Here is a 26,105-nt window from a genome sequence, read left to right on the forward strand (position 1 = left end):
GGAGCACCGCCCTGCCAAGGACGATATTAATTAGTATCCGCGCGCATGGTCTCCGCGCACAGTGTCACACTGTAGCTCACACGTGCCCGCGACGACAGCCCATCCTCAATCGACCTCGCGTCGCCTGTAGGGAATTTACATCAAGAACAACCGCGCGTACTCAAGAGTCACAGTCATCCACCAGACGCGCTATGTGTATCTCTACAGCTATTTGAAGCCAGGCCGCGACCGCGCGACACGAAGCCTGCGCGACCGATGAACCTGCCGACATGAATCACGGCTCGAGGCCCCATGGGCAGCAGCAGCAGCAGTCCTACCCAGGACAACCTCAACAATACCCGCCGCAACAGCAGTACATGCAACAACAGTCGGGCGCCTACCAGCAACCCTTACCGCAACAGCCGTTCCAGCAGACATATCCGACGCAGCATGTACAGCAGCAGCAGTACCAGCAGCAACAGCAGCCGCCGTTGGAATATCCGAGCCAACAGCTACCGTTCAACTACAGCAACTTCCCTCAACAGCAGCCGTCGCCACATCAGCAAAATGCACAATGGAATCAATACAATGCAGCGGGTAGCTACCAGGCAGGGCAGACAGTACAGTTTGGGCAGCAGATGGCTGGCGCGCAGGGCTACATACCGCCAAATAATGTCTGGCAAGAACAGCAGCAGCAGCAACCACTTTATCAGTCTCCGCAACAGGGATTTTATCAAGGATCTTCGCCCCAGATGATGCAGCAGAATGCGATTCCCCAGGCGCAGCCTCAACCGCATGCGCAAAAACAGCCAGGCTACGCGCAACATCTTCAGCCGCCAAAACCGAGGACCACACCGTCGCCACAGGTTCAGCAGCGAACTATGCCATCACCTTCGATGCGCCAGGGCTATGCGCAACAACCACAGCAGCAACAGCCGCGATTGCAAGCGCGCCAACCCTTGACCGAGAATTACCAGCAACCGCATGCTTTACAGCCACAGGGCTCATCGCCATCCATGGTTCACCAGACCATGAAATCGCCTGCGCCCCAGCCGACTACTTCAAAGAAACCGCAGGTGATTCGTGTAGGAAATGGATACCAGCAATCGCAGTCGCCTGTATTAAATGAAGCGGCGCGTATCAAGCCGGCGCCCGTGCCACAGCAGGTGCAACCCAACAGAGCCCCTGCCCAGCCCAATGTGCAGTCACCGTCGCCTCACCAGGCACCACCTCACAAGTTCCTTTCACCAGGGCCTCAGTCTTTGCTGGCTTCGAACAATCATACTCCGGCGGCCAAGTCGCCGGCTGCTGTCGACACGGCGCAGTTTGTTAGTATGCACGACATACAAAGACTGCCTACACCACCAGCGGCGCGTGCGAATAAATTGCACACACCCAATCAAAGTCGCGACGCGATGCTCAAGGGCCATCCTGCCTTGACTGGGAGCGTGACGCCCAAGGCAAAACCCCAAAGCCCACGGAAGGCCAGCTTGCAATCGCCCGCAACACCGCTGGCGCAGCAGGGGAGCAGATCACCTGCGTCAAGTAACAAATTGCCGACACAGAGCACTACCCACATGATGATCAACATTGCAGAGGATTTGATCGACACAGCGCGCGATGCAGCTGCTGAGATTTCACGGACCATGAGTGAAGATCAGGTGGACGAATATCAAAAAATGATCAGCACGGCTCTGGGCTGTCTCGAAGCCGCCATGCAAAGTCAGAAGCTCTCTCCGCGTGAAGAGGCCCTCGTACGATTGCGCTACGCCGGTGTCATCCAGGAGGAAACTGAGGACATCATGGAGGCGGAAACGACTCTCACCAAGGGCATTACGCTTTGTGAAAAGGTGTGTGTCACGAATGCAGCACATGGAACGTTTGCAAATGACTAACATGTGCAGCATCGAATGCAAGATCTCAAGTACGCCATGCAGTACCTGTTGACGAAAGTGCTCTTCCAACGCAATCACAAAGCGGGCATCAAGGCGCTCGACCAGCACATTGTCGAATGCGACACGTCAGTATTTCCTGCGCCTGCCTGCACCATGTGCTAACAGTTGAAATAGGTATCGTCACTTCCACTGGGCCTATGCTTTCCGTCTATTGAAGCACTCATTCTATACCGAAACCGGCGGGTTTGGCGACAACGCAGCGTTGGACAACATACGGTCTGTGTACACGATGGCTTCCGAGAGGGGGGACGCGGCGGTGGCCGTGTACGCTTCGCTGTCCGAAGCGTTAATGCTCATCAAGACATGCAAGGGCCACTTCGAAGGGATCAGAACTTGCTTGGCCCAGGCTGCAAAGTACCAATTTGATCCCACAATCAAGATTCCACAGCTGGAGCTGCTGCATGTTCTGGTTGACTTTCTCGGCGGTCTACAGCGGGATCCGCCGGCCGAAACAAGCGCACGACTCCAGAGGCTGCAGGCGTGTAGCGATGCACATCAGAGCGCAGACGCACAGTTTTGGATCCCAATCAAGAAATCGCAATACGAGTCCACGACGATAAGTAAGGACACTGCAACGGTTGTGCGGCCCGGCGGTGCCGGAGAGACTTTTGACTTTCTGGCTATGGCGTACATCTCCGTCAACGACCTTGTCCTCGTCTCCCTCGTTATGGGTGGGACTTTCTACCTACACAAGTCGCTGTCCCAAAACACGGCGCTGGGCATGTGGGAACGGGCGCAAGGGATTCTACATCAGGCTGAGAAAATGCAGTCTAACAATACCCGAGCAAGGCCGGCCCCTTTGGGGCTCGCCGTCAAGGAGAGAGAGTGGCGGGAGCAAGTGCAGTGCTACTTGCATGTGCTCTTCAGTCTGCATCACATTAGCGAATGCAATTGGGGCCATGCGCGGGATTCCTTGGTTCTGGCCGAACAGGTACGAAGGAAATTGAAGCTCGACGGGTTAGCAAAGACATATTTGGTGTATGCCGAGGGCGCATATCACCAAGGCACGGGGTACTTCCAAGACGCGCTCGCTTGTTTCGTGAGTGACTGTCTATCTCTGCATGCCCAACCGAGCACCGACTCGCAGCGTCACCTGGCATCCCTGGCTGCGATGAATCGCTTGTGGATAATGCAGAGGCCAGAGTTCACCGACAATGAGATGACGAGCCGTCTCATGGACGAGGTAGACCCATTCTGCCTCAACCATCCCAACGCCGACCTGCGCGGTGTATGGATGGCGGTCAAGGCCTCTATCACCATGACGCCGCCGCGTCGAAACGACTCTCGCACGACGGAGGCCAAGGGCGCCATGACCCTGCTGGGACAGTCAAAGAGCCTCGGCAACTCGCTGGGACTCGCCATCGCTCTCAAGGTCACGCACACACTGCTGTTCAACACCGTTCTTGGCGACAAGGCTGTGTCGTGCCTCGAGGCTGCCAAGAAGTGGGCCGACTTCAGCAACAATCCTCTCTGGCAAAGTGTCGTCGCCGGCTCGTTTGTCGAGCTCGCAGAAAAGGGCAATGATCGGGAGAAATGGGTGAGGCACAACGCCGAGGGCGTAGAGGCGGCGCAGCGTGCTTTTCAAATGTCATAAGACTGGTGGCCAGGACGATGTCATCACCAAGCAAGTAATGTAGCATATAGCACTGGACGGCGTTTTCTGGACGACACAAATCATACAATGCTCTACTTTTGTAAAAAGATGGGACCATACTAGGAAGAAAAAAGGGGGCATGCATGTTTTGTACATCTTATATATCTGGTAATCAGACAACCGCGCGAGGACTCAAAACTACAAGTGTCTTCGATAAATCGCTCTGTCCATGCGCCCAAAGAACAATCCCAAAACGCCTCCCAATGCAATATGACATGTCCTCTCCGCCTTTTCTTGTACTACTATCTCCCCCCAAAGCCGGGCGGCGGCTGGAAGCCAGGAGGAGGCGCAAAACCTGGCGGTGGTGCACCAGGCATGCCAGGGGCACCACCAGGAGGCGGCGTGAACCCGGGAGGCGGCGTGAATCCGGGCGGCGGTGCCCCCGGGAAGCCCTGCGGCGGAGGGGCGGGCGAGCCACTCTGCGGCCTGTAGCCAGGATGGAAATCGGCCGGATTGGTGAAGCCCACAGGTTGTCCCTGGGGAGGCCTGGAGGGCAGACCGGCCGGTGCCGGTGGTAATGGTACCGCGCCGCGTCCTGGGACAGCGCCTGGCGGAGGAGGAGCGCCAGGGGCGTTTTGATAGGGCGATGGGCCACGTGGAGGCGCCGCGAAGCCGGCGGGTGCGCCGAGTGGTGGTGGGACGCCTGGAAAGCCAGGAGGCGGCACGCCACCTATGGCCGAGGGGTCGAATCCAACGGGGACGGGGGCCGGCGGCGCTGCCATGGGAGCTTGTGGGGGGTTGAGGAAACCTTGCGGCATGGGCTGGGCCTCGGGGACAATGTTGCGACTCTTGGCCTGGGCGGCCAGCTCGCGCTCGGCCTGGTCGCCGTGTCGCTCACCCCGGCCGTCCTTCTTGAAGGCGTACTGGACCGAGACCTCCTTGCTGAGGATGTACTGGCCGTGGAGGTTGGCGACGGCGGCGTCACTGCTCTCAAAGTCGCCAAAGCTGACAAAGCCAAAGCCCTTGCTGGCGCCGCTGTCCTCGCGCGCGACCTTGGGGAGGCTGAGGAGGGGGCCGAAGCGGCTAAAGGTGTCGTAGAGGATCTTCTCGTCGACCATGGGGTCGAGGTTGCCGATGAAGAGCTCGGCGCCGACGTCGGCCGTCTTCTGCTTGTCGGCGCTCGCCTTGTTGACGCGAAGGGACTTGCCGTAGAGCTTGACGCCGTTCATGACGGCGGCCGCGTACTCGGCGTCGGTGGGCGTGCGGAACTCGACGAAGCCGAAGCCCTGGTGGGATTGGGTGACGCGGTCGCGCGGCATGTGGATGTTGTGGATGGGGCCCATCTGGAGCATGATCTCGTAGATCATGGCGGGCGGCGCGCGCTCGTCAATGTTGCCAATGTAGACGGTCGCATCTTTGTCTTGCTCCCTACGGAATCGTCAGTCTCGCAACGCTTGTCTGGGATGAGGGAAGGGGACGCACCAATGGCGATTTTGCGCCATGACGACGAATGTGTTTGGTAGATATCAATGACCCAAGGGTGTGGTTATCGAGTCTCTTCTGGATGGATATTCGCGTGGATTGGGTTTGTCGCGTCGTTGTTGGAGAGCTTGGAACTTTTTGGTGGATGATGGCTGGCGGACAGATGCTGGATGGATTTTGCCGGGATTGAGCCGGCCCAGATCGTCGTCGCGCGAATCTTTCTGGCCTTTGATGGGCGTCTGGTACTTACTTGCCATCATCCAACATCCGCTACAGCTCGACTTACTTCGACGATACCTGCCCGTGCAGTCGACTCAAGGTCTTCCAGAATCAATACTTTATTCGACGAATACTTTCCAGCCCACCGTCACGATGTTCGCCCTTTCTGAGGAGACCAAGGTTCGCTCCTCGAGACGATGCCTTGACTCGAGACATTCTAACTCTTGGAACAGGAGCGCATTGCCAAGGTCATCGATATCTCGCGTGTCGCCATTCACTAGTATGTTTTATTCAGCACCAGGCTCTGCGCATTCGCTAACCATCGCATAGTGGTTACCTGCCCCTAGTCCTCTATCTCGGTACGACCACGACCATCAACCGCACGACCAGCGCCGCATAGATCTAACATTGGCACAGGCTACACCCGCAGCAACCCTCGTCCTTCAGTCATTCGGTATGTTGCAACCCAAGACGGAGCTTCTTGGAAATGCCAGGGCTAACAGTACGCAGCCTCTTGTCCCCTCTCTCTTAAGCGACGAAAACGCCACGATTCACCATTACCCAAACAGCCACTGTTACAAAATGTACAATATGGAAGGAATAGACGGAGAAAACGAGGTCCCACCAGCATTTCTGGCGTTTGGAAGCTGATGCACGGACGGGTGTCGAGAAGGATGCGGTCACCACCACCGCCATCACCACATGTAATAACTGTCAAGGAAATGTACAAAACTATGACGACTCCCAATGAAGGCTTATTTGCGGATGGTTGCAATTTCTGGTCCAACTATTTGCTAGATAAGCGCTCTAACGCATATTAATTACTGACCCCCAAGTCATCTCAATCGGCTGTCAAATGTGACGTGCTCCCCTGACCTGACAAGGCACTAAAAATTTCCCCCAACGTCGCACGCAGCCCACCTCACATGATTCCTCCGCGTCGCAAACGCGTCTTCCATTCTGCTCCTCTACCTCTGTTGAACATGTAAATGACCTTTCGTACTCGGCTCGCATGCCCTCTCCCTCTCATCACCATGGCGGCCTCTCGCCCGCTGTCGTCGAGTCCATTGCCGGCCTGTCAGCCGGCGCCGTCTCGACCTTAGTCGTGCATCCGCTCGACATTGTCAAGACGCGCATGCAGAGTACGTCTCCCCCGACCACTGCGCCTGTTGCAGCAGCAGCAGCAAGAAGAACGATCTGACACTTGGAACAGTCAGCCGCAGCGCAGGTCCTACCGAACGCATCAGCATGCTCGCCATGGTCCGCAGCATCACATCCTCCGGCAACCCTCTCCTCGCCTCTCTCTACCGCGGTCTGACGCCCAATCTCGTCGGCAACGCTACATCATGGGCGTCCTTCTTCTTCTTCAAATCGCGCGTCGAGACGGCCCTGTCGACATTCCGCCCGCCGGGCAGCAAGCCGAGCGTGGGGGAGTACCTGCTCGCACCCGCGCTGGCCGGGGCCGCCACGACCGCGCTGACGAATCCCGTGTGGGTGATCAAGACGAGGATGCTGAGCAGCGACAAGGGCGCCGAGGGCGCCTACCCAAGCATGAGCGCGGGCATCCGGACAATATGGCAGAGGGAGGGCGTCAAGGGGTTCTATCGAGGACTGGGTGTCTCGCTCATTGGGGTGTCGCATGGAGCGGTGCAGTTCGCCGTCTACGAACCCGCGAAACGGCTGTATGCCACGGCGCAGCTGGCGGAGGGGGAGAGGATGCCGACAGAGGTCACCATGTTCCTCTCCTCGGCGGCCAAGCTCGTCGCCGGCGCAGTGACGTACCCCTATCAGGTCCTCCGGTCCCGACTACAGAACTATCAGGCTGAGGAGCGGTTTGGGAAAGGCTTCCGAGGCGTGGTCAGGAAGACCTGGCGGGAGGAAGGCGTGAGGGGCTTCTACAGGGGCTTGGTACCGGGCGTGGTGAGAGTCATGCCGGCGACGTGGGTGACGTTTCTGGTCTACGAGAATGTCAAGCACTATCTACCGAGGTGGATAGATGGTTGATCACATGGAAGGGGAAAGCATGAGCGGGGCGTTATTTTGCTCTTGGAACTGCATATAGATGGTTTTGCATATATGAATATGATAGAAAGCATTGTGCTGCCTCTTCGCAAGCTACGTTGTAAAAGGGGTTGTCTTTTGGCGCAGCATGTCGATATCTAGGGACTGCCAAGTGTGATTGCATGTGACCTGTCTACTGAGGTCACTACGTATGTAGATATTACTACGGCATGTGACAAAGCGAGATGCGTTTGCTTGAGTTCTTGGCCTTCCAGAAAAGGGGCTGCTGGCTATTGCGAGGCAACAACGTCCAGTACAGGTGCGTGACAGCAAATGTCATTTACGACACAGCACGTTGATACTGTATCAAATTGAATGCTATATAACAGTTTATCATTCATCTTCGAGTGTCTTAATAATGGAGGTTGCGCGACCCCCACGACAGATAAGATACGTCCCCTCATCCGCCATTGCTGGACACAGAGTCGTGCAGTCTTGATCTCACAGCCCTATACAGTCAGAGTCGCGACTGGTTCACCATAATGGATACCGTGGATGATACATGACAGGAGAGCGGGGAGGTTGTGCATCGGAAAGTGACGAGGAAGTGAGTGTGCTTCCAGATGCTGCAAAAATCAATCTGGTGGTCGTGAACTGAATCTGCCGCCCTCTGTGCAGAGTCCAGACACACCATCGCCTCCTCCGGCAGCACACTCAACTTGCAACGTAGACAACCACACGTAAATACCTTACACATCGTTGTTCTCTCGTCGAAAATCTGACATGTCCTCTGGCGGCCCCCGTGAACGACCACGTTCTTCGATTTAAGCGACGTTTCCTGCAGATCATGCATCTCAGGGGGGCATGGGAGGGGGCGTGCGCCTCGACACAGGCAGTGGATTGTGGTCACGTTCCCTGCACACAGCGCCAGAAGCTTCTTGCTGACGCGCATCTGAGGCAGGATTAATTATGATTATTGAGCTGGGCGGCTTGGGAGGTGGGGAGGAGACAGGCGCGTGTAGGTAGAAAGTGACAGGTCACGTACATACAGGGAGGCTCATCCGCGAGGGCCCCAACGCGCCACAAGAGAAGAGGAGTCGAGCGCCTCAGGCCAGGTCAGGCTCGTCAAATAGGCGCACAAATGCGCTGCTCGTCTCGCGGCCCTGTCCCAGTGATGCTGGGGGATCTTCAGTCGGGTGGACCGTGGACCAGAGCTGAAGTCTGAAGAGATGACCCATTGGGATTATAATAGATCTCGGATATAGCTGGTGCCCACGAGCGAGGGCCAGCTACGACGACGCCCCTACGTAGCCATCGACTCATCGCTTCCCAAGACGCGCACACTGCAGTCCCCTTTGGCTCTGAGCCCTCCTTGGCTGATGGGTTCCCATTGCGCCTCAGCCCTCATGAGGCGGCGGTCCGCCCTCGTCATATCAGCCTGGCGGAGCTGATGAGATGCCGGGACGTCGCATGCCCGACATGATCAAGTGCCATTCCGGGAGTCTCGTGCGAAAAATATAGGTTGCCGGCGGTGCTCACCACATGTCAGGCGGGTGACAGGTAACCTACATGTCCTGATCAACCGCTTCAAGCAATCGGCACCAGCGGAGAGGAGATCTCGTCTCGCGGAGAATGGCCAGGCCTCTGCTTGTTCCTGCATGTCGGCAGTTGATCGCAGCCATCACCGGCGGATGACTGGAGAAGGTATCATCCGTGAAAGTCTTGCCGACGAGTTTCCCGCTTGCAACCGTGTTGATGCACAGGTCTTGTCCCCCTCTCGGCAATCCTTGGCGATATGAGCGATTGTGATGACCGACTGAAGCGTGCGCACAAGTCTATCAAGTTATCCGGGCTCTGCGCAATGGCTAGGCCTTTCAGTTGCGCTGGCTGAGCCATAGGGGACGGCTTGGACAGAAGATGGCGAGCGCCGACGGTTGAAGTCAAGTCACCTCACCTCGTTGCCGTCTAGTGAATAGTATTAGTGACGTACTGCAATATAGGTCAAGACCAAGACATGACACATATTATGGTGAAGCCGTCTTGCTCTTCGATCGCTGCGCGCCACAGATTCGAGCCACATCGGGTTGAATACAACCATGCTGCGCCCCAAGTGGACGACGAACCGTCAACCATTCTCGACAGACATTGATGTTTGACTGAGACGCACCTTTGACGTTACAGGCTGCCCCGCGGTTTCGAACAAGTTTAGAAGTATCGGGTGATCGCCCAGGTTGGCAGGGCTGGGAGTGATTTGTGACAGATGGTCAGCATGTCCATTTGCAGTAATCCTTTGCGATCTTTGCAGAAAAAAGGCACGCCCTCTCGGCCAACAAAACTGATAATGTGCGCAGGGCAACAAATGGATACCGTCTAGGCCCGTCAATATGCGTACGTACTTGTACAGTACTAGGTAGCAAGCTCTTGGGGCGGCCAGCTTCAGCTGTCACGAGACATATGCGGACGCTCAGGCGCGGCAGCTCTAGCCATACGCATAGCGCTTGCCGCGCGGAGGGGGCAGGGGATGCATGTTACCTGAGGAACCCCCGAGCTTGAATCCCGAGGGCTTCGAGTCCAGTATGTCGTTGGTGTGTTGAGAGACGTTGCATCGGCGTCAGGAAACACGGCCAATGCAGGTTTCTCGAGGATAGAGTAATCATCGCGCCTCAGCCGTGCAGGGCTCAATGTTGGTTGCTCTCATCCGTGCGATGGGTGGCTCAAGCGAGACCATGAAATGCGGGAGGGAGCAGGTGCATATATCGATGTTTGTCATGCGGTGGTGCCGGGTATGTCGTTCTGTCTGATGGCAGTATCGGTCATGCTGAGCACCAGTACTGCTACTTGGTCTTGTAAGATACTCATGGAATACTAAGACGAGTCTCACTGGGGGAGTAAACATGGTCATCAATAGCAAGCCCAGTCGTGAGCGACCCTCTGCGAGCACGAGACGGAGCATGACTTGCAGTAGCTGCCGCGCCGCCGAGGGACGTGCACTCCTCCCTTGGCCCGATTAAGTTGTGATTACTGAGACAAGTTCTTGCCAGGACTGGAGTCCAGGACCCTGTGATGCATAGCTGATGACGAGCGGGCCAGTTAGTTGCGGGACCGCTGGCGTGATTATTGTCATCATCAACAAATGTCTGAGAGCCAGGCACCAACCTCCAGTGAGCGGCTCCCAGCCGGCAGAGAGAATAGCCGTTGACTATTAATTAATTACTTTGCGTATCCGCAGCGGGCTGGACCCGCTGGACCCAACTGGTAGGCATGACTCTACTTAGGTAGTCTAGCGCCTGATGGGGGCGGCACGGCTCTGTCGCTGGTGCTCCCCGGCCCGTCTCAGCGCGGCTGATCAACCTGATCTCGCATCCCCAATGTCCTCCGTACACCATACATGCACATGTAGCTGAACCGATCTGGCGGGAAGCCCTCTACCGACCAGCGACGCAAGGCAGGCCAGTAATTAGTGGTATAGTCTAGCCAAACGCGGGTGATGATGGTGTTGTGGTCCAAGGCCTGTGGACGCCTTCCAGGTTCGCGGTTATTCTCATCAAAAATGGGTGTACCTAGTTCTGGACTCTGCCTGCCTGCCGGTGCCACGCAACACTGAATAACCGACCACTCCTCTCACGACAACGCAAAGCCCGGGGCTGAAAATATTTCTTCCTGTGTCTGCTGCTGCTGGCACTTCGCAAGCCTGATCGATGCACAGTCCTCACTCATTAGACTCCATGATTCGTGCACAGACAGACAGAAAGACAGTGAAAATCCAGCGGGACGGCTCGTCGTCACTATAGTCTATCCGTCCGATCGGCTCGCGACGGCGCCGGGCGGGATCTCCACGCTTGTACGTGACAGTGCTAGGCTGGTAATATACAAGCAACTCTCCACAAACTCAGCATCTCCAGTCGTCGACTCGTCGCCGACTGCTCATGATGAGCCGGGCCCCCTCCTCCCCTCTTCCCTCCCAAGCGATGCGATGGAGGGGCAGACTGCAGGATCTCATCCTCTCTGGCGGTACTCCGTAGCTAGATGACGCTAATGAAGATCGGGCGTCATCAAGGCTTCCCACTCTCAAGTTGGCCTAATGGCCGCATGAACGACTCGAACTCCTTGCGTGTGATCGAATCATGTACCGAACATGAAGACGTTCTGCCAGGATCCAACGCGCGCAGCATGTTTCGTTGGTACTGGCCGTCCAATGTTGATGAGCATGCGTGGAGCGCGATGCCCTCGTCAGACAAGATGTCATAGAGTCTGTCCTTGAAATGTTCATCTCATCGCAGCGATGTTGTCGCTGGCCGTCTGAAACAAACCACCATGAAAACCATCACACTGACACACTCCATGTCGTTGTGGGGACGAGGGACGGACGGACGGACGGGGATTGGGGCCGGGGCCGGGATCAGGGCTCAAGCAAGAGACACCGTTGCAGCCGAACATTTTCGGCCTGGCCCTCGCCAGATTCGGATTGGCTGGCATGGCAGGTGAAGGCGAGGGAAGAGACAACATCTCGTCTCGTGCGGGACTACGTGGTACATGCCTACCCTATCGCATGTGGAATTGGTTGCGAAACGATCCTCTTGTTGCCGTGGCCTCAATTTGCTGGCTCGCGAATGATGGGTTGAAGGAGAGTTAGTTGAACCTACAATTTAGTAATAGTGCAACTGTTGTGTATGTTCGTCGTTCGAGAATGTCTGTTGTGGTGATCGCGCCTTGGGTAATGCGAGGTATCTGAACCGGATTTGCAGAACGTTGCGCGATGGCGCGCAACCTCAAGCATTACAGGAATTCCAAGTACAAGTGGAATCGCACAGCTGTGCACCCAGCTTCGGGCAAAGGTGGAGCGTAAGGCTGGGTTTGGTCGAGGTCAAGGACAGGACTTGAGATGGCCTACTCTCGCCGTGATCTCCGTGTGGTTGGCGATGGGCACCAGACACAAGTACGCCACTACGGGTAATTAGGTAAGGTACGTACATATTGTTGAACGTCGCCGACCTCAAGCAAAGCCCCCCCCTCCCCTGGTGGCTGGAACCGTTGCGGGCTCTTCCGCCCCAAGGTAAGCTAACACCCCCTCCTATTCCCAGGCATTGGTAAAGACAAGGTGCTATTGCCGAGGGGCCTGCATGCTGTAAAATTAAGCGTTCTTTCCTCATCTCTGGATGCGCGGCAACATGATCTGCGGGCGAGATCTCAACGATTACTATACATCGAGGCATGCGCATCATCCGCTGCGCGATCTCGAGGTTGGTACTCCGTAGAGCGAGTCGACCTGGCCAATCTGATGCAATTCAGCCTGCCGCTTGTCTCATCGCATCTGTGACTGATGCTCGCCCCGTCACCTCGCTGGTACATAGAAGTGGCAATGGCATAATGGCCTCTCGTTGCCGCAGCCTCACCCACGAGCGAGGATCAAGGCTTCCGCCAGCGGAGGCTATCGCCGCGCCTTGAGGCCGCTGCAGGCTGCAGCCAGGGACGGACGGACTGATCTGATGGGTGATCGCCGTACCCGTCCAAATCGGTTGGCGGCCTTGAGCTGAGGCTTGCAGGGGCATGGTTCATGGGCATGGAGTTGTGGATGGAGCTTTGCAGAGCTAATAAATCAGCCAGCAGGGGTGGGGGGGCTGGCCTGGAGGGGGGACTGGACGTGGTGGGGGGCTTTGGCTGCCAGGCTATCGTGGGATGTCAGGATGCCAGCCAGGACAGACTGGAGGTAATTAATTAGCAAAGAGCATGTGCTCGTCAGCTCAAGCCTCAACTACCTACCTACCTTCGGGATGGACGAAACCGAGATTGCGTTGGATGCGCGTCTGTTGGGCAACAAGGCATGGGACCGTGTTTATACGTAATCGCGGATGCTGCAGTTCAGTTCATCCAAGGGCCTTGTGCCATGGGGACGCAGAAGCTCTCCCTTGAAGCTTGGCCATGTGCATCCATCTGTCCTGGTGTAGCGTTGATGAGCAACGTCCGTGGTTCAGCATCGAGGTCAATCCCTCCTCACTAGATGCTACCCATACTAGATAGATAGAAACATTGCAAGAGAATCGTGCGTCCTATCCATTGCACTCGTTGTCACAGCTATTCTGGTGTCTTCCCTAATTAGTCTACAGCTTAATTACTACCAAACACTTCCCCACGGACAGTCAGTCCCCTCTGTGCAAATCCGACCGACCTTGCGAGATTCACCATCCACCCCGGTCGTCAGGAACGGGTGCCCGGTTTTTGATTATCATTCTTCAGAGATTTGATGCCACTCTCTGTCTTTCAGTTGCGTAAGGTACCTGACCTGCTTGCATGGCCCCGCGGCATCGGGGCCCCCCCTGGCTTCAAGGTTGTTATGCAGGCTCCAGTCGCATCCACCGGCAAGAGCGCTCGGACACACCCTTGCACAGATCACATCTTGCTGGCCTGGCCCTGTCCCACACACCCACGCCCACGCCCACGCCCACCCACATACACTTTCTGATCGCCTGTCAACGGCACTGCAAGCACGTCGTATCCTGTTATGCTCTCATGACGCCTCGTGCTGCCTGCCCAAATACGCAACGGCCGCAAGCATCTTTGATGCCATCGGACACCCAGGTCAGGGACCGGACTCACCCACCAAAGCCCGATGCCCCAAGAACGTTGAGGCGGGCAGAGACCGCTCTGATATCGCACACATTGCCGCGTATATACCCAGGGCCAACTGTGCTGTACAACGATGTGGCGCCGCACGCTAATTCTTGCCGGCCGGGTGCCGTCTGAGTCTCAATGAAGCTCCTCCAGTCTCTGGGCGCCGTTCCAGATTCCCCGTTGTCTCACAAGCCACGGGTGCCATACGGGAGCTACAATGAACTACCGAACATGGCCAGATTCTTCCATCAACCAACCCTACAGCCACAGTCACCTCGCCATGGCCCCCGGGTGCTTGTGCGCTTGAGTCACGGTGGGGGTGCGATCACACTCCCTACCAAGAGAGATACTTGCTGGTGGAGCTAGCCTGCGTATCGTCTCGCTCAGGGATATCGTCTCTTCAAAAGCCCTGCCGCTCATGTTAATGTGTGATCCTGGAACCCCGGTCGATCTGATGCGCGCACCCTGCTCATCAGATCTCCCGCTCTGGGCTCCATACGACCGCTAGTCTAGTGGGATATATATTCCTCTTCCCTCCTCCGTCTTACACGCTCCGTACTCCGAAGACCACATTCCAGCTCGATCAAGAAACACACTCCACTCTCTGACTGAGTCTTTCTTCTCTCCTGAGTCTCAAGTCCCTCCGTGTCTTCATCGACAATGTCACGGCCAGTCCCCTTCACCACCAGTCCCTCATGGGGACCATGGCAACCACAGTTTGACGAGCAACTGGTAATGCGAGCCGCCTGCATGTACTACAACACTCCTCCCAGCTCTTCGATACTAGCTGCTCCAGCTGGGGCCATGCCGTACATGATTGCCGCCCCGTACAACCCCGGGATGCACTATCAGAACACAAACTACATGCAACAAACGCCCATGCCGACCACCTACCACCAGCAACACCACCAGGACACCAACGCCCTCTACGTGAAAAGGGAGTTTACTCAAGACTTCAGTGATGATCACACGAGGTTCATCATGGCACCCAGCAGCAGCAGCAGTCGGGGATCGAGCTCTCTGCCCGAGCCCGAGTTTTGCTCGAACCCATATGACGCCACGCGCGAGATGAGGCCAGCCAAGACGATTCTCCCCAACGAGTCAGTTTGTGATACGGAAAAGGTCCAGTTCGACACGCCCATCGACAACTTCCTGCGCAAGATTGACTCGCTCAACGTCAGCCTGCCCGGAACACAGACCGCCACCAGTCCCCAGTCATCGGTTCCATCATCGCCGGCCACCTCGCTTACCCGCTCGCCCACTTCCATCATGACTAGTCCGCCCTCGACGCCAGGTACAGCAGTTGACGACGTCTTCGCCTTGCCCGGGACCAAGCCTTCCAAGCTGAAGAAACATGTCTGCCAGTTCTGCCCCAAGGCCTTCAGCCAGAAAGCCCACCTCAAGCAGCACGAATACACCCATACCGGGGAGAAGCAGTGGAAATGTCCTTATGAAGGCTGCGACTACGCCAATGCACAGAAGGCCAACTTTAACGTAAGCACCTACCCACAGACCTTGATTCTAGCAGTTACTGACTCTCCATGCAGACGCACATGAACCGCCACAACGGCGTCAAGCCCCACGAGTGCCTCAAGTGTGGGAAGCGCTTCACCCAAAAGGGTGACTTGCGGAATCACGACAACACGGTGCATCTAAAGATGAGGCCCTTTGTCTGCCGAATGCCCTCTGTCGAGAAGGAAGGCCACACGTGTCACAAGAGCTTTGCCACGCGCGGTAATCTGAAGGTATGAAATTGATCCCGTGCTTTTTCGATATATATAGTTGACTGACCACGGCTTCAGACCCATCTCAACAAATTCCACTCCGAAGATACACAGCGCCTGCAGGACTCCTGCATGGACCTGCTGGAGAACAAGACGTCGTCACAGGAGATGCCCTGGCTGGTCCAGTGGTTCTTGGTGACGTTTCAAAACTCCAACAAAGGCGTCAAGGGTCGAGGCAAGGGCCGGAGGGTTGCTCCTCGACCTGAGCCCCTGCCTGTCAGGGCTTGACCTCCATGAACAATAATTACGCCCTATTAGGGACACTTACGAAAGGACCCCATCGTTTTCTGCATTTCTGCTTGTCAACCAAAAAGGGGGTACTCAAAATGGTGGATGCGTCGTCGAATTTGGGAGTATATTCTCATTTCTGCCCTTGTTGAGCGTTTGTTTGTTTAATTATACATGTCGCGCAGACTGGGGTCTTGGCATGGACAGCACCGCTCGAGATTAACAGATCTCATGGGAGGGTAACGGAGTCTTTGAGAATTCGGGGAGGGTTTTTGTGCATTTTGTGCGAAAGATACCAGTTGGCTATTTGATTTTTACGAGCCTGAGCAGATTCTGTTCTTGTCCTAGAGACGACGATTGCGCGATATCCAGTAATGCCATCTTATTATACAACGATTGTCTGTTGCCTTACACCTGCTACGTATCATGAACGGTTCAATCTCTTAGGTGGATGTACAGATCCGAAACTCGGTGACAAGTAATTATTAGATAGCATCGACCAACAGTCAAGCGCGGCTCAAGGCGAATCGGCTGGACATACATGGTTCCTTCTCATCCACACCCCTCACTGCCTACGTACTTCCAACTTCCCTGCTTGCTTGCTTGTTTGCCAGCTCGTTTGCTTGAAGTGCTGCTGGTTGCTCGCCTGATTGCAGATGCATTAATCCAACTGAGCTCTGTTGGCTGTCGCCCGCGTCGATATGATACCAGGGCTGGGCCCTGCGAAACGGTGCAAACAATTGTGACAGATCGCCATCCAACGACAGCCCGAATTGCGCCTCTGAATAGATGGGAAATTGGAGTTTCGGCATGGCCCGTCTTGACAGGGATCGCATGAGCAGCGATGAGATCCCCGCCCGCTCCGTGAATGATGATCAATAATTGGTCCCTGACTGGGGAAGAGATGTGCCCGCTTCGCCGACCAAATCATGTACGTACGTAAGTACGTTTGTATAATACCACCTACAGTGCAGTGTCATCTCTCCCCCATCTCGTCTCGTCGAAGCCAAGGCGCAGATGTGACAACTCTGGGTACCATTAATTACGTACGTAGTCTACGCAGTAGGCGCGGGTTGTTATCACTCCTCATGAAATTGATGCGTGTGATTAGATCGAAAAGTGGCTCCCCTTGTATGCATGCAGGTTTGATCCATCCAAGCTTGGTTGGCCAGCAATGATTGCCTGGCCAGTCGGCCGCTGGAGTCTAGACGGTGAGGGAGGGACGCAAGCGCGAGACAAACAGCGAGACCCAGTTTGTACGTGGATTCAGGTCCATTACGTCTGGATGAGCTATGATGATGGACAGGAGCATATGTCTGTCTCAGCGCCCAGCTCCATCGAAGCTCTTCCCCGGGGGGCTAGTAGCCGACGAGACACTCAACCAGGAGGGACCTAGCTACGTAGAATTGACGAGCTTCGCCCCATCGTGGCACAGTCACGTCGATGGTGATTGTGGGCAAGGAACCACCAACTCTGCCATGCCGGCACGCCTTGCAAAGGAACAATGATATGGCATCGTGTCAATACTCAATAGCCCGTCGGTACACGATGGCGGCGCAGCTGGCTGCTGGCCAGCAAGGATAGCCCTGTGTAGATGAAGGTATATTCACACACATCCACGCGGTGGGGCTTCTGCCCCGTCTCGAATTGCTCCTCCTCGCCCAATCTGTATGTACGACTGGAATGCTATGCCTTGTCTCCAGTGACCGACTTGGCCTGAGCCGCGCGCTCGCGCAGCGTGCCTACTTGTACGTACTTCCGTACATTGTCGCGTGCAGAGCTGAGAAGTGACAGGCCTGGGTAATTGGGCATGGCTGCGGCTGAGCTGGTGGGTGGTGGTGTGGCGCGGGGGACCCTGGCGACCACTCAGCACAGCGAGACTGGGAGGTCAGGGTCTGAAACCCTTCGATTTCAGACAAGATGGCAGCGGCGGGCAGGAGAGTGTCTTGCTTGGGATTGGGAGTTGGCGTTGGACTGGCCCCCATGGTCATGTTGGCTCCAGTTGCTAGCTAGCCTCCATGGAGCGTGGAAACAAAGAGCACGTTGTCGCCCGACTGCAGCTCGTAGGCCTCCTCGCCTTCGAGCTCCCAGTCTGCGTCGTTGATGAGGACGAGGATCCCCGGTCGACTGTGGCAAGACATTAGCTACGTGTCCGTCCATGTACCGCCGGTGTGCGCGTGCGCGTGCTGCGACGACGATGCCGTCTCATGCACCTGTCCACAGAGGTCGAGGTCGAGGCGCCAGCGGTGTCTCTGCCGTGGGTTTGTGGTCAACGTACAGGTGTCCGTCTAGGACAAACAGGTCCTTGCGTGCGTCCCCCATCTCCTCTTCACAGAGGTAGTCTACCAGGTAGGCGATGGTGGCGGGCTTGTTGTCCTTGTCTGTGGCTGGGACATTCAGGGTGAGACGCTGCTTGTCGGCGAAGAGCATTTCCAGACCGCCACTGTAGACAGTCAGCCAAAGATCCCGTCAAAAAGCTTGCTTGTCTGAGGCAGTAGTGCCCACCACAGACAGATTGTGTAACGACGATTGTGGTGGTTGGACTGCAGGCGATGGAGACCACTCACGAGAATTCCACCACGACGGGGATAGCGGCTGAAGTCATCGCTTCGCCCATGATGAAGTTGATTTCCAAAGGGCTATGTGGGGTAGCGGCGAATGTTGGTACCGCAAAGTTGTGAGTATGTAGTGATGTGACAATGTGTTGATCATCCTCGTGAAAATCACAGCGAGGGGCTTCCGCTGAGGTGCCTGCTTTCGGCGTTAAGCCCCGCCACGTTAACGCCGCTGAAACCGCAAAACTCATCCAACTTGGACGAGCCTCGCGCGAGCCAATCACCGTCATCGAAAATGTGATATCCAGGCTTCACTTTTACACAATCCTGAGCTATCAAGCAGACACACAGGCTGGCCACGGAGAGCATGTCACCTAATGCGATCGCGACAGAGTACTTGTCGACGGGATCGAACAGACAGACCGCTGTGGCCGATTGGAGCCAGAGAGGCATCGTCGCATTTGGAGCGGACAGCAATGTTGCCATCTGGGAGCCTGCGGTGAGCTCTTCTTGCTCTTCATGTCGAGAGCTCGTGCTGACAGTACTTAGGCGGAGCCCCCTCGTGGCATCACGGCTTTGTTGAGCGGCCACAAGGATGTGGTCAAGGCTGTGGCATTCTTGCCTTCCAGCGAGGCCGACACCCACGACTACCTCATCACTGGGTCGGACGACAAGACACTGATTGTCCGGAGAGCTCAAGCTGGCTCTCATAGCTTTGAGACCGTCACCACAGTATCGGATCACCAAGGCCCCATCAACTGCATCGCACCATACAGCCTACCAGGCACTGAGCCGCGATGGTTGATCGCCACCGGGAGCGCAGACGCGACTATCAAAATATGGATCTCACGAGATGGACAGTTGACGCTTCTCCAGTCTATCAAGACGATGCCCAAGTTTTTCCCACTGTCCCTCGCCATCAGCCCGCTTGACGCAGAAGGGAATCTGTTCGTTCTCGCGGCAGCTGGGACCAGGGACTCTATTCAGATACTGACAGCCACGGACGTGCGCAGCGGCATTGAAAGCGGGAGCGTCAACTTTGAAGTCCAGGCGAAGCTGTCAGGTCATGAGAGCTGGATCCGATCCCTGAGCTTTGTTCGCGAAACCTCCGCCCCGGAGAGCGATCTTCTGCTCGCGTCGGCCAGTCAAGACAAGTACATTCGCATTTGGCGCGTGCACCAGGGCAAAGAACTACCCGCCCTCGCCACGGAAAGCAACGATCCCCTGAGCGGTGCCTACCTCCCCGGGAAATCCCCTTCCAACAAGGCACATATGCTGAAAGCCGCTGGACTGGACTACTCCATCACCTTTGACGCTTTGTTGCTGGGCCACGAAGACTGGATCTACAGTGCCAAGTGGCATGCCCACGCTGATGGCAAGCTACAGCTCTTGTCGACGTCGGCGGACAACTCACTCGCCATCTGGGAAGCAGATCCAGGTTCCGGCATATGGGTCAGCATGGTGAGGCTGGGCGAGATTAGTAGGGAAAAGGGCGCTACCACAGCCACGGGCAGTACGGGTGGTTTCTGGACGGGGTTGTGGTCTCCCGATGGTCAGTCTGTCGCCTGTCTGGGGCGAACAGGCAGCTGGAGGCGATGGCAATGGCAGCCCGACAGCGACCTTTGGAAAGCTTGTGTTCCCGTCACTGGCCACACAAAGGCTGTCACAGGCATTGCATGGTCGGGGAATGGTGACTATCTGCTGTCAACTAGCTTGGATCAAACGACTCGACTGCACACCAAATGGACGGCCAATGGTCACAACACGTGGCACGAAATGTCGAGACCTCAGATCCACGGCTATGATCTGAACTGCATTGACGCCTTGGGGGCGTCGCAGTTTGTTTCGGGAGCCGACGAGAAGCTTATGCGCGTCTTCAGCGAACCCAAAGCGGTGGCGTCCATGCTCCATCGCCTTGGCGGAATCGGTGAGGAGAATGTCGAGCACATGCCTGACGCCGCCAACATCCCTGTCCTCGGGCTATCCAACAAGGCCATCGACATGGTAGAGGACGACGAGGAGATAGCAGCCGTCGATGACCGCGACAGGGAAGCCATCGATCCGGCCTCCATCGTCAAGAGGTCCTATCTAGACATTGACCACCCGCCACACGAGGAGACGCTTTCGCGCCATACCCTCTGGCCCGAGACCGAGAAGCTCTACGGCCATGGGTACGAGATCTCGTGTCTTGCGGCCAGCCACGACGGCAAGATCGTCGCTAGTGCCTGCAAAGCCAGCTCCATCAACCATGCTGTCATTCGTCTCTTTGAGACTGACAAGTGGACGGAAGTCCGTCCGCCCCTGACAGCACACACGCTCACAGCCACGAGAATCCGCTTCTCACTCGACGACAAGTATATCCTGAGCGTAGGTCGGGATCGACAGTGGGCTGTCTTTGGGCGCAGTCCAGACGATCCCTTGCAATATGCATTGCTGCAGGCGAATCCCAAGGGCCATACGAGAATGATCCTGGACGCAGCGTGGGCGCCAAACGAGAAACCCCTGTTTGCCACGGCGGGCAGGGACAAGCAGGTCCGGTTGTGGCACAGCCAAGCGGACGAGGCTGGGAAGCTGAGCTTTGCGCAATTGGCATCGATCCCGACAGGTGAACCGGTCACGGCAGTTGACTTTCTGCCCAGGGTTGTCGGTGGGAAGTGCGTATTGGCCGTCGGTACGGAGAGTGGCCAGCTGAGTCTTCACAACATCGATGAGGCTTCGGGAGAGGTGGTGAACCTGCCAAGACTGGAAGAGTAAGCTCAACTTGTCCCCCTCGTGGTGTATACAAACTAACACGGTGCCCCAGACTACAGATACCAAAGACAGTGCTGCAACTTTCCTGGCGGCCTGGCACTGATGCCGACAAGGCAGAGCTCGCAATAGCAGGAGATGATAGTTCACTGAGGCTGTTTTCCCTATCGGAGGCATATCTCAGGGGAAGTAGTCCGTAGCGGATTTGAAAACAATGAAGTAGTCAAGCCCATCCATGGCAAGCCCTGTGCCAGTGTAGACCTCTCAACCATGGTATTTCTACATGCCGGTATGCTTTTTGGAAAAATCAAGGCGCAAAAATATGCTTTGTATCATGAATCCGTCGGTTTAGAATCGTCCTCCTGTATTATCATTATTGCCAGGTAGTTTCCTAGCGAGTCTATGTCTGGTTTCGAAACAAGTGCCAGCCCAAACGCCGTGTTGCATGCACCAAGCCCGCGGTGATCTCGCAGACCATGTCATCTGCATGCATACTATGCTCCAACACCATTGAATCCACTCACGCTTCCCTAGTCTCCCCCCAACGACGGCCTTCATAGCTCCCTGAGCAGTTCTTCCCCGGCAGTGGTCAGGACCTCGGATCCGGTTGTCTCGGGTTGTAGCACGCTGGACGACATCTCCTTGACCACTTCCCCGACGTCAATCTGCTCGCCATTGATGTAGTACCAGGCCCGGCCGACGAGGAAGGAAATGTGATGCGGTAGGTAAAGGATAATGGCGATAAACGTGAGGGCCGTTAGGAGGAAGAAGATGCTGTCTGTTGCGTTGTTAGCCAGTGATCCAGAGACGGATATAGGGGTAGACCAAAACATACAAAAGGCAAACTTCTCGCCCGGCGTCATCATATAGACAGCAAAGGAGAGTTCAAAATGGTGCTTCTTGCGCTGGAGCCATTTCTGCCAGCAGGCGAATTGGGACATTGCGCAGATCGGGTGGGCGCTGACGCCAAAGTCTCGTACTATGTGTCGTTTGGACTGCTCGCCTTCGAGTGGCACTTTGTCTTTCTAGGTTTGCGTTGCGCGATGAGAGTAGGTGAGGCGTTGATCGGTTCTAGGGAATGGTTGCAAAGTCGAAGTCGCGAGATGCCGTCTCCTGAAACGGAATTGGTGGTTGTCATGTCCGCCCGAGTGTCCGCAGTGGGACGACTCAATCCTGACCTACCCTACGGAAGAAACCGACAGAGGGGTGCACGCGCATGTATCTCGCAGGCACGAGTAGCTCGAATCAATCAATGTATTTTACCAATAGATGCCGAGTCAGCGCTTCATTTCAAGATGGATTGTGGTTGCAAAAAGACTCTCAGATATCGTAGCTACAATAGTCAGGTTGTTCGGGGTTGAATGTACATTACCACGCTCTATTCCAGCACCCCATCACTGTAATTGTAGTCTCCACGGCTAAGTAAGTCAGTCAAAGCTTCATGAAAGCCAATGCCGACTGGATCTGGACAAGCCTACAGGTAGCTTGAAGTATCATATTGGTAGCGTTGCTACGAATCTAACGTTACCTAACTGGTGAGCCTCTTCGGACCCACGTGACGTCGCGTTAATGTCGAGTCCTGGCGCAGCGAACGAAGAGCAACACTCGCGATTGCACGTCACCACCACCATGCTGCGTACTCTGTCACAAGCAGCATGTTTCAACAGTGGCCGGTTTTCTAGCAAGGGCGTCTCGCGCCTTTCCTTTACCACGGCGCCCAAGTGCTGGCTAAAACAACTACCTCCGCGACCTGGCCCGCCGCCCGATTCCGAGATCGAGGAGTTCTACCTCAAGGGCAGCGGCCCGGGAGGACAGAAGATTGTACGTCTGGGGTTTACACATATTCGACACTCTATCAGTGCCGCGCTCTCCTGAACAAACGTCGCTGACTCCGAATCAGAATAAAACAAACTCGGCCGTCCAGCTGCGCCACACCCCAACCGGTATTGTCGTCAAGTGCCAGTCGACGCGCTCAAGGGATCAGAACCGCAAGGCTGCGCGCGAGATTCTGGCCCAGAAGATCGACGAGTTCCGCAACGGCGACCAGGCACGCTCGGCCATTGTGGGCAGGATCAAACAGAAGAAGTCGGCGAGTGCCGATAAGAAGAAGCGTCGGAAATACAAGAAACTCGAGGAAGACAGAGAATCGGGAGCAGAGGCAGCTGTCGAGGGAGAAGCCGAGTCAAATCTAGCTCAAGACCAAAGCGAGCCTGTCCAGGAGAGTACTAGGGACAGAGGTGCAGATACCCCCAAAGCAATCCCATGAAGCGACCTCGCACAGTTACCCTGGACATCACCGACACCATACCGGACATAATCACACCTTGGTTGACCGAGTCTAGAACGAAAAGCAAGTAATTGTGTATCAACCTCGGCTTCTACTTCCATGGCTCATAACGCATCCGACAAGACAAAGTGGCAGCCATCACATGCTTTCTCAGAAAGGCAACGCCCACCCCTGTGACCATTTTAAAAACTTTTCGTAAATATGAGACTCGATCGGGATACGTGCGCATCCGAGTAGACGTTGCATCGGGCGCCACCACCGCCATGAGCTGCTCGTAGTCCGTACGCTGGGGACGACGAGGGGTTTCGATAGACCGTCGGGGCTGCTTAGAAGCACTTGCGGTGGACGATGGAAGGGCCACTCTCGTCGTACTCCTGCTTGGAGATCCACATCTGCTGGAAGGTGGACAGGGAGGCGAGAATGGAACCACCGATCCAGACGGAGTACTTGCGCTCGGGGGGAGCGATGATCTTGACCTTCATGGAAGAAGGAGCAAGAGCAGTGATCTCCTTCTGCATACGGTCGGAGAGACCGGGGTACATGGTAGTACCACCAGACTGTATTTCTGTTAGCCTCTAAACCTATCTCGGGACAGACCGAACTCACCATGACAATGTTGCCGTACAGGTCCTTACGGACATCAACATCACACTTCATGATAGAGTTGAAGGTGGTGACGTGGATACCGCCGCTCTCGAGACCCAGGACAGAAGGCTGGAAGAGAGCCTCAGGAGCACGGAAGCGCTCGTTGCCAATGGTAATGACCTGACCGTCGGGAAGCTCGTACGACTTCTCCAAGCTCGAGCTCTGGGCCGCAGTCTGGATCTCCTGCTCGAAGTCAAGAGCAACGTAGCAGAGCTTCTCCTTGATGTCGCGGACAATTTCGCGCTCGGCCGTGGTAGAGAAGGTGTAACCACGCTCGGCGAGAATCTTCATAAGGTAGTCGGTAAGATCGCGACCAGCCATGTCGACACGGGCAATGGCGTGGGGGAGAGCGAAACCCTCGTAGATGGGGACAACGTGGGTGACACCATCACCAGAGTCGAGGACGATACCAGTGGTACGACCGGAGGCGTACAGGGACAGAACAGCCTGGATGGAGACGTAGAAAGCAGGAGCGTTGAAGGTCTCGAAGACAATCTGCGTCATCTTCTCACGGTTGGACTTGGGGTTGATGGGAGCCTCAGTGAGGAGAACGGGGTGCTCCTCGGGAGCCACACGCAGCTCGTTGTAGAAGGTGTGGTGCCAGATCTTCTCCATGTCGTCCCAGTTGGTGACGACACCGTGCTCAATGGGGTAGCGGAGAGTCAGGATACCACGCTTTGACTGAGCCTCATCACCAACGTAGGAGTCCTTCTGGCCCATACCAATCATGATACTAATCGACGAGGTCAGAAGCTGCGCCAATCACGGGGCCACTGAATTCGGAGGCCATTTAAACTTACCCATGGTGGCGGGGACGGCCGACAATGGAAGCTTTGAAGCGTCAGCTCAATTCGAACTAGTGATCACGGAGAAACCCTCGTGGCAGCCGCCATCCTGCCGGCGCAGGATGGCTGGAAGCTTGAGGATGCGGAAGTGGGGTACTCACGGAAAACAGCTCGGGGAGCATCATCACCGGCGAAACCGGCCTTGCACATACCCGAACTATAGTCGAATTAGCCACCGCGGTTCTCATTATGATGCCAATGCTCATGTGTCTTCTGCCCTGGCCTGGAGATGTTGCGATCGGTTGGGCGGCGAAATGTCGTGCCGCATCTCGATGGGCGGCCAGGGTGCTGGACGGTGATGATGTCGGTGAGACAGCGGGGTGAAGCTTACCCATTGTCGATGACGAGAGCCGCGACCTCTTCTGTTGAGAGAAGTTGACGTTAGCCAGAGTTCTTCTCGTGTGCACATGCTGTGATGAAGCTCGCGACAGTTTGTGCAGGCCGCGCAGGCCGCGCTGGCCATGTTGCGATAGGGGCAAAGGAGGAGCGGTTGTTTTTACATACCCTCCATGGCTGCGGATTATATGTGTTTGGAGTGAATTAAGTGATTGTACAGAGAGAAGGCCGGAGCAAGATGGATAAGCTCTAGCGAGACTGATGCTGAGCTTTGATTGTGGCGGGTGGAGTGATTTGACGACGGTAGCGGAGAGACGCAGGTTCGGAGGAGGAGAGAAGAAGACGGGGAGCGAGCTGGCGAGATGTTCAATGATTGAGTGTGGAGGGGGCCGGGCGGATCAGACCTGACTGCTCCATCTGTGGAAAGGAGCCTGGCAAGTCCAGTCCTGTTGTCGCTAAGGTGGGATAGGGGCCAACACCCCCTAGGCCTAGGTGACAAAGCGCTGAGAGTCCTCCCTGACGCTTCTCACCGCCTGCTTTCTGCCATCAGGAAGTGGGGGCTCATGGCTCGCTGCTTTTAGTGATTGGCTCGTGGTGGTGGCTGGGACGTGCATGCCTTCGCTGTTGCCTCCAGTCGACTGGACGCCAAAAATTCCAACATTCGTCACCATGGACCACCAAGACCACCACCACGGATGGAGTCAGTTGCAAGGCACTGCCTCGATCAACCACAGCCAGCCCGACTGTGTTGAGGGAGCCTTGGACGAATGCGCGTGACTCGGGCCGGACTTCGGAAAGTGGCGTTCTAGCCCTCAGACGTCGTCAGCTTGCACGCAAT

General features: G+C 56.0%; 9 protein-coding genes across 9 annotated transcripts; 5 read left to right on the forward strand and 4 right to left on the reverse strand.

The window, feature by feature from the left end:
* Window positions 1-89: 89 nt before the first annotated feature.
* Window positions 90-3,658, forward strand: F5Z01DRAFT_729388 (cohesin loading factor-domain-containing protein). Its single transcript, XM_046266684.1, has 3 exons — window positions 90-1,829; window positions 1,884-1,999; window positions 2,049-3,658. The coding sequence occupies exons 1-3, from the start codon at window positions 270-272 to the stop codon at window positions 3,526-3,528; spliced, it is 3,156 nt and encodes a 1,051-aa protein (XP_046114782.1). The 5' UTR covers window positions 90-269; the 3' UTR covers window positions 3,529-3,658.
* Window positions 3,632-5,169, reverse strand: F5Z01DRAFT_332833 (uncharacterized protein). The gene is made up of 2 exons (XM_046259145.1): window positions 5,011-5,169; window positions 3,632-4,956 (listed from the first exon to the last, which is right to left on the reverse strand). Exons 1-2 carry the CDS (start codon window positions 5,028-5,030, stop codon window positions 3,831-3,833), a joined length of 1,146 nt encoding a protein of 381 aa, XP_046114783.1. The 5' UTR covers window positions 5,031-5,169; the 3' UTR covers window positions 3,632-3,830.
* A 213-nt stretch (window positions 5,170-5,382) lies between these two features.
* On the forward strand, window positions 5,383-7,233 carry F5Z01DRAFT_628442 (mitochondrial carrier domain-containing protein; the record flags this gene model as incomplete). Its single annotated transcript, XM_046261603.1, has 6 exons — window positions 5,383-5,409; window positions 5,463-5,509; window positions 5,560-5,588; window positions 5,647-5,675; window positions 6,146-6,375; window positions 6,447-7,233. 6 exons carry the CDS (start codon window positions 5,383-5,385, stop codon window positions 7,231-7,233), a joined length of 1,149 nt encoding a protein of 382 aa, XP_046114784.1.
* A 6,990-nt stretch (window positions 7,234-14,223) lies between these two features.
* F5Z01DRAFT_333160 (uncharacterized protein) lies at window positions 14,224-16,122 on the forward strand. Its single transcript, XM_046259147.1, has 3 exons — window positions 14,224-15,333; window positions 15,387-15,584; window positions 15,642-16,122. Exons 1-3 carry the CDS (start codon window positions 14,500-14,502, stop codon window positions 15,849-15,851), a joined length of 1,242 nt encoding a protein of 413 aa, XP_046114785.1. The 5' UTR covers window positions 14,224-14,499; the 3' UTR covers window positions 15,852-16,122.
* Window positions 16,123-17,860: 1,738 nt separating this feature from the next.
* F5Z01DRAFT_677357 (ubiquitin-related modifier 1) lies at window positions 17,861-18,468 on the reverse strand (the record flags this gene model as incomplete). The annotated part of the gene is made up of 3 exons (XM_046265347.1): window positions 17,861-17,978; window positions 18,130-18,294; window positions 18,419-18,468. 3 exons carry the CDS (start codon window positions 18,466-18,468, stop codon window positions 17,861-17,863), a joined length of 333 nt encoding a protein of 110 aa, XP_046114786.1.
* Window positions 18,441-21,473, forward strand: F5Z01DRAFT_333164 (elongator protein 2). Its single transcript, XM_046259148.1, has 3 exons — window positions 18,441-18,905; window positions 18,956-21,156; window positions 21,210-21,473. The coding sequence occupies exons 1-3, from the start codon at window positions 18,774-18,776 to the stop codon at window positions 21,352-21,354; spliced, it is 2,478 nt and encodes an 825-aa protein (XP_046114787.1). The 5' UTR covers window positions 18,441-18,773; the 3' UTR covers window positions 21,355-21,473.
* Window positions 21,474-21,708: 235 nt separating this feature from the next.
* Window positions 21,709-22,095, reverse strand: F5Z01DRAFT_677359 (uncharacterized protein; the record flags this gene model as incomplete). The annotated part of the gene is made up of 2 exons (XM_046265348.1): window positions 21,709-21,932; window positions 21,990-22,095. 2 exons carry the CDS (start codon window positions 22,093-22,095, stop codon window positions 21,709-21,711), a joined length of 330 nt encoding a protein of 109 aa, XP_046114788.1.
* Window positions 22,096-22,623: 528 nt separating this feature from the next.
* On the forward strand, window positions 22,624-23,506 carry F5Z01DRAFT_333532 (RF-1 domain-containing protein). The gene is made up of 3 exons (XM_046259149.1): window positions 22,624-22,689; window positions 22,743-22,975; window positions 23,055-23,506. The coding sequence occupies exons 2-3, from the start codon at window positions 22,784-22,786 to the stop codon at window positions 23,418-23,420; spliced, it is 558 nt and encodes a 185-aa protein (XP_046114789.1). The 5' UTR covers window positions 22,624-22,689; window positions 22,743-22,783; the 3' UTR covers window positions 23,421-23,506.
* Window positions 23,507-23,767: 261 nt separating this feature from the next.
* On the reverse strand, window positions 23,768-25,081 carry F5Z01DRAFT_683582 (actin family; the record flags this gene model as incomplete). The annotated part of the gene is made up of 4 exons (XM_046265861.1): window positions 23,768-23,998; window positions 24,048-24,819; window positions 24,887-24,917; window positions 25,033-25,081. 4 exons carry the CDS (start codon window positions 25,079-25,081, stop codon window positions 23,768-23,770), a joined length of 1,083 nt encoding a protein of 360 aa, XP_046114790.1.
* Window positions 25,082-26,105: the final 1,024 nt, after the last annotated feature.

Source organism: Emericellopsis atlantica (genome assembly GCF_019669845.1).
Source record: "Emericellopsis atlantica unplaced genomic scaffold F5Z01scaffold_31, whole genome shotgun sequence".
Taxonomy (NCBI): Eukaryota; Fungi; Ascomycota; class Sordariomycetes; order Hypocreales; family Bionectriaceae; genus Emericellopsis; species Emericellopsis atlantica.